The sequence below is a fragment of the Jatropha curcas genome, chromosome 9, assembly GCF_041381405.1.
Source record: "Jatropha curcas cultivar XTBG-Jc1 chromosome 9, XTBG_Jcur_1.0, whole genome shotgun sequence".
Classification (NCBI taxonomy): domain Eukaryota; kingdom Viridiplantae; phylum Streptophyta; class Magnoliopsida; order Malpighiales; family Euphorbiaceae; genus Jatropha; species Jatropha curcas.
In genome coordinates this window covers 22,922,881-22,935,926 of record NC_143159.1, presented here as the reverse complement: position 1 = coordinate 22,935,926, position 13,046 = coordinate 22,922,881, and the positions used below count along the sequence as shown (strand labels likewise).

Below are 13,046 nucleotides of genomic sequence, written 5' to 3'. Positions count from 1 at the left end.
GTATAACTATTAAAATGCAATTATTTTATTAATTAAAAATAAAAAATAAAATAACTACATTTCTGTGCAATATTACCAACTATTTTTCAACAAATTATTAACCAAATAATTTAATTTTGAATAATTAAAAATAAATAATAATGAAAATTTTTTTCAGAATACCGACTCAGTATTACCGAAAAAATTAACAATAAGTTTACAAACAATTGAAATTCAAATTTACCAATAAAAATAATTGAGTTACCGATAGATTTTCTGTCATTAAATTATCGATAAAATAATTATTTGGTCAAAAAACTAGTGACAAAGATTTTACCAACAAAAAATTTTTTTTGCAATTATATAGGTAATCGTAGTTGCCTATAAAATTTCAGCATTTACTTCTAGAATTTTCGGTCGATAATCTTGATTCCTTTTGTAATGAAAGTGAGAATAAACTCAGTTAAGGTTCAAGATCTTCTTTTTATACTGCAATCTTATTGAAGAAATCTATAAATCTCCAAATTTTGAATAAGCCTTCTATTCGAATCCTAAAAACCAGAGTTTTAATTCTTAGTTTTAGGCCCCAAGGAGGCAAAATGGCTTATCCTCTTATTTTGGTCATTCTCTATCTTTTTATATAGGTGTCAAGATTATTTTGGACAAGTTTGGTTGAAAATTTAAAGTTTACTCAAATTTTTTGTTGTTCAAAAGCTCGATAAATGGTTGTTTATTTGCTCGTGCCATTTTGCACAACCATTTGTCGCTTGGTGCTTTTTTTTTTCGGATCTCATTGAACAAACGTTTGTCATCCTGTGCAAATGTCTATTTTAATATCAGAGTAGAGAACTTCAAATTACTCCATGGACTTGAATTCTCACTCAAATTAGGCAATATGATATATCGTTAAAAGCTCCAAGTATCTACTTTCTAACACAACTGGAATCACTTAAAAAAAAAAAAAAAGCTTTTTGTAGCTCAAAATATTTATGAAGAAGTGGAGAGAGGTTAATATTGAAATTAGCAAACTATAATTTTCAACCAAACTCTTGCTCGGTTGATTCATTTAACACCTAAATTATAGAAATCAAACCAAAACAATATATAAGAAACATGAAAATAAAACACAAAATACTAAAATACATATTTTTTCATGTTAATGTTAAATATAATAAAAACCTAATAAACTGGTCCTACAACGTGTGTAGTACTACATTTCAAACTTTATTTTATGCCCTTTTTTTTTTTTTTTTTTTTTTGTTTGAGAGCTTTAGATTGTGTTCATTTATAGAAAAATGTAGTAGTTTTTTAGAAAAATTTTTCAAGAAAACTAAAAAACAGAGTTTTGTATTCAAATCAGTCAGTTTTCTATTTGTAAAACTAGAAAATAAATTTACAGTTTTCTATTTAAGTTATTTTTCAAAGTTTTCCTTTATAACAAAAAAACATGTTTTCGAATTGTTTTCAATTTTTAAAAATGATATTTTCATAATTAAAATTATAATATCAATAAATAATTTTTCTATAAAATATTTTTATTGAAAAAAATAAAAATATTTAAATAACATAAAAATTTATATTATGCTTTAAAAAATAATTAATTTTATTATTACAATTATATCACATCCTTTATTTTTTAAAAAAAATTACAAAATGATAAAAAATGATGTTATTATTACAAATAATTAATAATAAAAATTCAAAAAAATTTACATAAAAATTTTCTAAATTTATTTTATCTTTTAATTATGAAAATTATGAATAATGTTTTTGAAGTTAAATTAAAATATAATTTTTTATTGTTACCAAGCGAACGCAATCTCCATTTTCTGTTTTCTAGTTTTTATTTTCTAAAAAAACAAAAAAACAAAAAATAAGAAATTATTTTCTGTAAATAAATACATAATTCACTGTTGCATTATTATGGAACTGATTCACAATATTTTCTCATAAATGCTATGTCATTTCAATAAGTATCAATAATCATAATTATAATAAGTACTGTTCAAAAACATTTATTTCAAAGTGAAATAATCATTACCAAGAAAACGTTAAACCTACAAAAATACCCTGAACTATATGATTTGTTGCAAAATCACTCTAAATTGACATTTGTATCTCGAGCCCCCATTTTGAAATATAGATATGTTAGAACCCTAAAATTAAGTCAGAATTTGGACTAAAATGATATTAACCTGGGATCCACAGCTTAACATTGGTTAAGTAAACCCAAAGGATTTCTCACATAACATTAGAATTGCCCATCTGATCTCATTAACTCAACCTCATTAGCGATTCTTCATCAAGATGAAGTTGGTGGCCTGCAAGTGTTCGTTAATGATAAATGGAATATTGTTTGACCCGATCCATAAGCTTTTGTTATTAATATTGGTGATACGTTCATGGTAAAACTACTGAAAGATTTTATGCATTCATATTTTTTTTATTTGAAATAGCTAATAAGTAATAATTAACTAATTCGACTCTTCCTACAGGCTCTATGAAATGGAATATTAAAGAATTGCTTGCACAGAGCAATGGTAAATAATGAAAAAGAAAGAAAATTGCCTACCAGCTGTGACTCAATTGGTATCGCAAGCTGAGTATGTGGGAAAATATATCAGATTCGATTTGAACTGAACGCATCTGTAGGGAGGGACAAAAAGTCTTAATTGTGACTAAACTCTAAGTCGGCTTAGACAGGCCCTGGTAATAGAATCCGGATACTGATGGTTTACGCTAAAAAAAAAAAAAAATGGAAAATCATAGTTGATGAAGAATTATTACTGAGGTTGGGTTAACGGGTGCTTCCCTTGGAGTATCTTGACCAAGATTAAGGTGTAGGTCTCAGGATAATATCATTTTAGTCCAAATTTTGGCTTCATTTAAAATTAGGGTGCTAATATATCTATATTTCAAAATGAAGGTGGTCGAGGTACAAAGGTTAATTTGAAGTGATTTTACAATAAATCATATAATTGAAGGTATTTTTATAGATTTAGCACCAATAAAAGAAAAAGTTGACTATAAAGTGACTAATTTGGACTTTTATTAAATCATATTAATTGTCTTATAATCAAGTGAAAGTGATTAATCACTTTTACACTCCGTTCGTTACTTTTTAAGTGTGACTTAAAAAAAAAAAAAAAAAAAATCTTTTATTTGTGATTTTAAGCAATTAGTTTTCTTTTAAATATGTATTTTGTATGTTGCTTTTACTTTTATATGTAATTTTTTATTTTTTCATATTAAATTTTTTTAACGGCAATAATTTTTCAATTAACATTTAATATTTTAATTAAAGTCAAAACACTACATCTACCATTTATCTTATTCAACAGCATAACACTAGCTAGTGTTTAGAGATTGAGCGATTGAATTATAAAATGTTACAATGTGCATTTATCTTATTCGACAGCATAACACTAGCTAATGTTTAGAGATTGAGCGATTGGATTATAAAATGTTGCTCTCACATTGTAACGAAACATTAATAAAATAGCCGACAAGATATTATGATAACTAATAATTATTAAAATAAGTAATTTCACCGAACAATGTCTTACTTGTGTTAATTGAGTTCAAGTATTTCTAATTGAATTAATATTATTTCTTTTTTTTATATAAAAATATTATGATACTTGGTTGAATTCAAATGTTCCTAATTGAGTTAAATCGTCATCATAAAAAACATTTTTCTTTTATTTTATAAAAATATTAGGATTGTTAATTGAGTTTTCAAACATTAGTCTTTTAGTATCAAAATATATACTTCGTTTGAGTTATAAATTTTTCCTTTTTTATGTTTTACCAAAATATTAGAATTTCTAATTGAGATAAAATATTTGTCTTTTTTTTTTTTTAAACTTTAGAATCGCAATTGAGTTGAAATATTCCTAATTAAATTAATATATTTCTTTTTGTTTGATAAAACTATTGCGATATATTTGTCCTTTTCCTAATTGAGTTTTTTTTTTAAAAAAAAAAGAATATTAAAATTCTTGATTGAATTTAAATATTTTTAATTGAATTAAAATGTTTATTTTTTAAGTATCGAAAATCATAATTGAGTTTAAATATTCCTAACTTTATTTTTTCTTTTTTGAAAAAATGTTAAAATATATTTATCTTTAATTTCATAATGATAAATTATTAAGTACATTTTATCCATCTAACTATTCTCAAATACCCTTTTTACATATGTTATAGACTAAATAAGTATTAATTATTTAGAAAAAATAATTTTTTAAAAAGCAATTCAATCAATTATAACTATTCTGTCGGTTGCATTAAAATGTTAGAATAATTTTAAATTTTGTTTTATTATGTTTAATATTTAAAAAATAAATGTTGTTTTAAAAAATTAAGGATGCATTATTTTTTTTAACCTTTATTATCATCTCTTGCTAATAAGTACTCCTTTGGACACACAAAAATAAATTTTTTTTTCTACTTTCAGAAAGATTAAGAAACCAATTAAGTTTATTTACACACCAAATATTTTCCAATGAAGAAGAAAATATTTAGGAAAAAAAACATATACTATATAAGTAGCCAATTGACAACGGTGGGGCCCGAAAAGAGACAGGGGAGGGGACAAGGCAAGGCATGTAGGGTATACCCCACCCTACCCATTTACCAAAAAGCTTTTAATAATTTACTAATTAATTTCTTCAAATGTTCTTTTGGTGATTCCCACGAACCCAATTTTGTGTATGTGCCAATTTTTATTTTTTTGTAGGACCCACACCATTCCTGACATAGGGAGTCGCATTATCAGTACTACTTACTGATCGCTAACTGGGTCCCACTCTCCGTCCTCAGAGAAAGAGGCTGCTGTCAGTCACCACTTTGGTGGGTTCCACTTTTCCCCTCTCTGCCTCTTCCTTGTCTCTGTCACTCCTGACGCACACATTTCCCTGTGCTGTGTCTCCTCTCTCTCTCTCTCTCTCTCTCTCTCTCTCTCTCTCTGTTGTTTTATAAATAAAATAAAATAAAAATCAGATTTTTGTTAGCATTCTACACTCTCTTTGTAGAATAGAAGAGAGAAAAGTGGGAGCGGTTTTGGATTGTTTGGACTTTTTGGACGTCCGTGAGGAAAACCAACGCTTTTTCATTTCTATACATTGAAGGAGAGACCTTTTCAAGTTTCAGCTTTTGCAGAGAAGGAGAATAGCTTTCTATCTTTCCTTCTCTTCCTCATTGTTTCTAGCTGGCTGTTGCTGGTGGAATGGAATGAAACCCTTACTGGGTTTTACTTTAGTCTGCAAGTTAAAAGCTTAATATTCGCTACACCGATTGGATTCTTTTGTCCAAGAAACAGGTACCCACTATCCGTCAGTGACACTTCCATGATTCTGATATTTTAACTGTTATTTTTGTACTTCTTGTTTTTGGGTTTTTGTTGGTTTGCCGTAAAATTTCCAAATTTGGCTTCTTTTTTTGTTTTTTTCTTAAATGTTTTTTTTGTCTGTTTGGTTGCTGAGAAAATCTGTGAAAGGGCAAGGAAATGAAATAAAATGGAAATTTCTTATTCTAACGTCTAGTGGTCTCTTCTTTACGTTAATGTCATTATGCATAAGCTTCTATTTTTGGTTTGAATCTTCATTGTGCTTTGTGTTTTTCTTTTTTTTTTTGGAACAACATTGTGCTTTATTTGTTTCTTAAGAAAGTGGAGGACAAAGAATTTACATCAAATTAGTATTGTCTTCCTGATTTTCTAGCAGTTTGCAAATATCAGAAGAGTGGGATGCATATATTTTATTAAGTTGATTCAAGTTTTTGTCCACATTAGGTCAAAAATGGTTTTCTCATCAGGTTCAAGATGGATTTTATTTAAGACTGTGATGAAGTTTTCAATTTAGGTTTAAGTGTAATAGACAGCATTAATCCAGCTGTGTGGTTTTCCGGGTCGATGAATACAAAAAATTGAACTGTCATTAATTCAATATCCTGGTTGAAAATGAAATCTTTAGAAAAATTACAATTTGTTGGTTTTTAAAATTACAAGGCTGTTATTACTATTGGTTTTTGTTTGTTCTTGGTTTTTAATTTTATTTTTATTGGAAAATTGTGGATTGGCTAAAAAGATTGGTCAGTGATGTTTTCATCGTTATACAAGTTTGTGAACCTAAAACTCTTTCCCATCAAAAGAATATGGCAGCCTCTCACTAAAGGAAGGGATTGAGTTCTTACCATAGTTTTGCTCTATGCTGTGATTGTAAGCTATTTCTGAATTAACAGATTAGGTCCCTGTTATTTGGAAATATTCCTATTTGTAATCCTTCCTTCTTGAGTTGGGTTTAGTTAGTGCTTTAAGTTATTTTCCTTTTTGGATGCCTGTTTCATGTTTAGCCTGCAATATATTAGAGAGATGAATAACTTGTACCTATGTGAGAATTTGTTGGTTTATGTATATGCAATTGTATATTGGATGTTTTTTTTTCTTGTCTACCATGTGAATATATCAGAGGACTAAGATACATAAGTTACTTCTGTCATTTAAGTAATTAGAATCTCTGACCTTGATCTATTGTAATTACTTTGTACTCTGTAATGCACAAGTTGCTGCAATTATTATCAAAGGCTGATTTAATTCGATTACCAAAGCCAAAGAAGGGATGATAATAGTAAGGTTTCCAAAGATTTGATTCATGCTTAAAGACTCATAATTTTGCTTGTTTTGTTAGTTAATTGAAGTAAAGAGATGATCATAAGGCACTACAATGAATGCTACTTGTAAATTCAAATAATCTGTTTTAGACTTTGATTATGGATCATTTCCAAATAGAAATTGGTAATAACTAATTTAAGAAACATGCAATTATAGGTGATTAGTTAGTCTGTTTTAAGATGTTCTTGGTCATATATGTTTTGATGTGATCATATGGACCATATTCTTGAAAAATTGCTGTAACACTCCGATTGAAAAAGGGCAAAGAAGAATGCAAAAATAGTGTTTATTAGCCATCAATAAAGGGAACTGCACTAAATATGGACTCAATAAATCAGCTTTACTGCCCAAAGTTGTCTCTTTTCTTTTTTCCGAGTACATGAAAGATATTTTGGAAGATATTTTATTATCCATTGTTCTTTCGCTCTGATTTTAATTGTTGATACCAGAGCTATATTGACAATCATTCAGCTAAAATTAATGAGAACATTAGAATATCCATAAGGAATGTCCGAAATATTGACAGAAATGTCTACTATCACAATGGGACCAAGTGCATGCATTCCTCTTTACATAATTATGTTGATTTCATAATACTTTTTCTGTGTTTATGAATAATTTTGAGCTATAAGTCTATGGCACTAATCTTATTTCACAAAATAGGTTTTGGTTGGTTTGGAGTAGTATTGACCTGCATAGCATGGTTGAATTTTTACTGTTTTATAGATGAATGCATCAGAATGGGCAAAGTTCCTATTTTGTGATCCTCAAATGCTAGGATGATGAGGCTATGAGCTATGGAACTAAGAACTTAGTCGTTATTTTGATTTGTAACTTTAATTTTTTGCACTTATGTTTTTTTGCCATGTGTGACCTTCTAATATCAAATTTTAGGTTTTTTGGCACTTAGGATTGGCATCTTGATTCCTTTTCTATCTTAGTAACCGCACTTTTCAATGAGAAAACTTACTTATGGCAGATATTCATTGTTGCAGGCAACATGCTCTTCATTGAATGGCTGTTTGATTTATTGAAACTTGAGAAATTCGGGCTCTAAAGTTCCCATTTCATATTTATGTTGTGACTGATGGACCTGGTGGCCTTGTGCTGTGAAGGTGGTCTATGATGCAAAATGATACATAGGTGATTATGCATATTATTCGAGTAATGCTAGTTAGTTTTTGCCTGATGATGTGCAGTTTCATTGCTCAAGACATTTTAACATCGGTGGATAGACTGTTGGTAGGAGTTCCCAGTAATTGACCAAAAGGCACTCTTAGCTATAGTTATTTGCCATTAAGTTAAATTCGGATAAAGATGGACCCGCACAATTCAAAAGCAAATGGAAAAGTCAATGGTTTTAGACACTTTTATTCTTCTGAGCAGCTAGATCATTTAACCAAGGTGGAAAGCTTATCTGATTCTTATCGAGTGCTTGCTGATGGAGATACTGGATTGGATAAACAGAAGCATGGTTCTATTTCTGACCCTGAAATCAGCAGTTGTGAATCTGCACAATCAACAGAAATTGAAAATAACTGTTTAAAACATGATCGTATGTCTTCCACTCATTGCACCAAAGAAAATGCTGATGAGTTGACTGTATTATCCTCTGTTGTTTCTCCATCAAGAAGTTCAGAACCCAAGAAAAAGAATTTTGCTCAAGGAACATGCAAGGTAGTACTAGGGAGTGAAAATCCAGATGATGGATCTGCATCTTCCCCTACAGGTATTGATTCGACGCACAACATTTCCATGAAGAGTGATGTTAGCTCAGAGGGCCGACAAGCTCTTGGAAAAGAAACAAATGAACCAGCAGGTGGAAGAATGAATCGGTGTTGGCTAGCTTCTGAGGAAGATGGATTGAAGACAGTGATGGCGGCAGCTTGTTCCAGTAAGCAACTAAAAACTGAGTCCTCCTCTTCCAACTCAATACGCACCAACCTTCCAGCTTCTTCAAATGACAGCTGTCAAGAAATTTCAGTGGATGCCAAGTCATGTGAGCGTAGTAAGCACAGCAGTATTGATGTTTGCACATGTACTGGCTTAAATTGCTGCATGGAGAAACCTGCAGTCAAAAGTTCACTATTGGGTATGACTCTGCAAATTAGTTGCAAGGATGGCCTGAATGTTACTGCCTTTTCACCTGGAAAGCAAGACCAGACATGTGACTTTTCAGAAATTGTTGGAAATGTTGAAACAAGAGTCTGTGATAAGCTTGTAGAGATAATTGGAGATGAAAATCCTGTGGTGTTGGAGAAAAGCAATCTTCAAAAATCCATTTCACCTGAGGAGGAAGATACAGAGTTTGCTAAACCGAAGCATTGCTGTGAGCTAAATGGTTCTATAGCAGTGGTCCAGAAAGATGCAGGAGATGCAGAACACGAGGCTGGGATATACAAGGAAGCCTCAGGAAGTTGTTGTTCTTCTATACAAGAAAAAAGTGGTGAGACTGTTCATTTGAGCTCTGTTGATTCCATAGTTTCTAAATGCTTAACAGAATCCGGAAGCAAAATCCAGTATGGCAATAAAAGAGATAGGTATCATAGTGTTGCTTCGACAAAAGGTGAGGTCAAAAAGTTGTGCTTAGAGGTAAAAGAGCCATCAGAATACCGGGATAACACGAAGAAGCACAAAGCTAATGATGGTACTCATGGGCAGGCTTCGTCTCCCCTTACAACAAAATCAGAAGATATGAGAGTTATTAACCAGCAACAGGCTAATTATTTTTCTGGAATTGATCTTAATGAAAATATCTTTGCAAATGAAATGGACTACAACAAACAATCAATCAAAGAAGAACCTTTTCGTGCAGAATTTGTGTCAAAGCCAACACCTGTGATTGCTAAATCTGGAATGCCTATATGCTTACCTAAACTCCATATACAACTTGATGGGAGTGCAGGTGGCTGGAGGGGACCTGCCGCAACTAGTGCTTTCCGGCCAACTCCATTTTCTGACAGCATAAATAGGGTTAAGGCATCATCTCCCCAGGACAGTCACAATCACTCTAAATCTTCTCAGGTCACTGGGATTGACCTCAACATTGTTGCTGAAGGAGGTGACGGTGACATTGAATTGCTTTCGGAGAAATGTTCCCAACCAGGGTCCTCTGTGGAGATTGGTTCACTTCGAGTAGGAAAGTTCAATATTGACCTCAATTATAGTAGTGAAATTGATGAAAATTCTCGTCAACCATTTCCACCAGCAACACTATCAAGAAACTATTCCAAGGATTTTGATTTGAACAACAGCCCAACATCTTTAGACACCTGCAGTGATTCTCACCTGCTGGCACTAAGAGATGGAGCATCTGGAGATCGTGTAGTTACTTTCTTGGGAAATGCAAGACAGCTAGAATCTAACAATGTAGGATTACCATACCAGGCAGATTTAAGCCCTATCCAGAGCTTTAGTTATGGTCAGACCAAACCTTTCCTGATGGCTGCTGCCCCTTCCATCTTTCCTTCAATTGAGCAAATGCAAAATGCTGTCTCCCTGCAGCAAAGGCCAACTTATGCATCATATCCACCTCCACCACATCTTCCACCTCAAACATTTATATGCAATAATGCATTCTTCATTGACCCGAATAACCGCTTATCCACAAATGTCTATCCTCGTTCTCCCATTCCTGCATTTGTTTCCCATATCTTAGGTTCAAGTGCACCCTCTGCCTTCTCTGGGGCCTCATATCTCATGCATTGTCCTGATGGACCCAGCTCCAATGACATTGCATTACTAAGGCCTAGTTTTGATCAAAGTGGAGGGATATCTTCATCGGAAAGTGCGAGCTGGGGAGACAATAGAAAACAATTGTTTATTCCCGTAAATAATGGAACAGAAAACCAAATCAGAGCTTTACATCAACTTGCTTTGTCTGCTGCACCCATAAAGAGGGAACCAGATGGAGGATGGGAATCTCACCAGCTTGGCTTTAAGCAGATGACTTCATGGCGCTAAGTTTCCACTTTCCAAGACTATCAGCATCTAACTGGAGCATTTCTAGTCAGTATTATCTTTTACGTTCTAATTTGCTGTTGTAGTTAAATTGTTTATCCTGGCCACAGTATCGAATTGCAGTTGGAAAATTTTGGCTTCCACAACTATGAGCTGGGAATACATGTCCCAACTGCAACTCCATTCAAGGTTCTGTACATGTCATTTTACATTTGACAAATATAGATACCGAACATTCGATTTTGCATCAGTTCTTTCTTTTAGCAAAGAGAAAATATGTACAGAGACAAAGATATCCAGTTTGATTTTTGTCATTTTTATTTTATATAACTTAGTATGCTTTTAGGAAAAATTTGAGTCTGGCATATAATTTATTCGAGTATTATTTGTTAATACCCATTTCATTTTTGCTGGATGGTCCTTTTGCATTCCTGTTTCGATTTCAGAATTTTGAAGGCCTAAAGAGCAAATTCTAGTTATTTGGAATATTAGGCTGTCTATGGGTGCCAAATTATCTCCTATAACAAAACTACAGTAATTGCTACAATTTGCAGTTTTTTTTTTAATCAGAGCCAACCAGCTAATCAGGCTGATTAAACTGCAAATCAGCTACTGGTCTGGTCTGATTTGTTAGAAAAACTGGGTAAGAATGAAGCTAGAATTTAAAATCAATGGATGGAAATTCTTTAAAGACCTAAACTAAAGGGAACTTGAAAGGTATTTTGCTTGTTTTCAATAACTTGGAAATTACCTAGAGTGAGATTATTAAAAGAAGGGTGGGCTATTCCCCTGTTAGTTAGTATAGCCCAAAGCCCATTGGGCCTTCCCAACATAAAACAACATATTGATAATCAATGGTTTGTGGTTCCTTTATTTCTATCCTTGGAAATAAATTGAAATTCATTAATATTTTAGATTTTCTTTTAATGTAATTTAATGTAACTTAATCTTGTTTCTATAAATTTGATCTTATATATAGCTTACGGATATAATTAGGAAATTATTTTTTCAACATTTATCTCTATAACCTTTTTTTTTCTTTTCAAAGAAATTCATTGAGTTCAATTTCTTAGTACTTGTTTACTTTGACTTTGCAGTTGGTTTGTTTTCGGAAAAATCGTATTTGCAATGTTTAAAATTTAGTAAATTACAGTTTATAAAAATCAATATATGTTTTAAGCATAACATAGCAATAAGTAGATATTATGATTTGGTTATAGACTTTAAGTATTTTATTCTTCCTTTCTACAATATTAACGTTACATTTGGATACACCAAAGCAGAACTTAATAGTAAATGCATATACGGCCTGATAAAAGATCTGGGATCGAATCCTCCCTTCCCCAATACTTAAAAAAAAAAAAAAAGCTCGATTTGGTGCAAATGAATTCTTGATAGAATTCATTTATAAATGAATTCTTCATATTTAAAATAAATTTTACAATTGAAAATTCATTCTCATTTATTTTTTAAAATAGCCTTAGCATATAATTTTACAAAAGTGCAACCAATGAATAGACATGCCATAAAGCTTTAGGTTGTTTAAATTTACAGTGGAGAAATTTTTATTTTTTTACATAATTTGATTTTATTATATTCAAATTCATAGAATTGAATTTGTAGAATTTAATTCTCTATTTCTTTTAATACCAAATATAAAAATTTAGATTTATAAATGAATTGCATAATTTATTTATTCCCAACTAGGGTTATAAAAAAGAGGAAAAATATGAAAAAAATTCTCTGGACACGACAAATATATCCAAGAAAAAGGCCAAATGCCCTAATATGAGAAAATAACAAGACAAGGGAGGCACTTGTCCTTAGCATACCCATGTGCATCAACACAAATTGTCAACAAATTTACTATTCATTTTCCCACAAATTCTTTAAAAAATAATAAAATAAAATTAGGGTTTTTTTCTTTTTTTTTTTTTCATTATGGTTAACTGGCAAGATCAGACACCGACACTAGAATATACCTCCACCAAACAGACCATTAGGCTTTTTTAAGCGCTGATAAAAGAATGTCACAGCTTTCCTATCCTTGCTTCGGTCATTGATTGGAAAGTTTAGGTCGGATACCCTCCATCTTATTATATTACAAAATTATTATTATAAATTTATAATTAATTACTGCCCAATCTTTTTAATTTTCTTGTTTAAATGGCAAATTACTCCAAGCAATGAGAAAAATTAACCTTATGATTTATAATATGAAATTTGTAACTAAATCAGAAAAACTGAGTCCTATCGTTTTATCTATATTACTACTTGTTTGTATTTTCTATTTATAGTTTTTTTTATAAAACCGATGCTATTTTTTTCTTATTCTAAAAATTTGTAAAACAAATAAATAAAACTCACAATTAATACATATAACTGTACAAGAAAGGAAGTAATCCTGAAAAATATCTAGACAACATTTTTTTTT

The 13,046-nt window shown here is 31.0% G+C and overlaps 1 protein-coding gene across 1 annotated transcript; it reads left to right on the top strand.

The window, feature by feature from the left end:
- Nucleotides 1–7,834: 7,834 nt before the first annotated feature.
- On the top strand, nucleotides 7,835–10,862 carry LOC105636745 (uncharacterized). Its single transcript, XM_012220089.4, has one exon. It carries the CDS (start codon nucleotides 7,970–7,972, stop codon nucleotides 10,613–10,615), a length of 2,646 nt encoding a protein of 881 aa, XP_012075479.1. The 5' UTR covers nucleotides 7,835–7,969; the 3' UTR covers nucleotides 10,616–10,862.
- The last annotated feature ends 2,184 nt before the right edge of the window (nucleotides 10,863–13,046 follow it).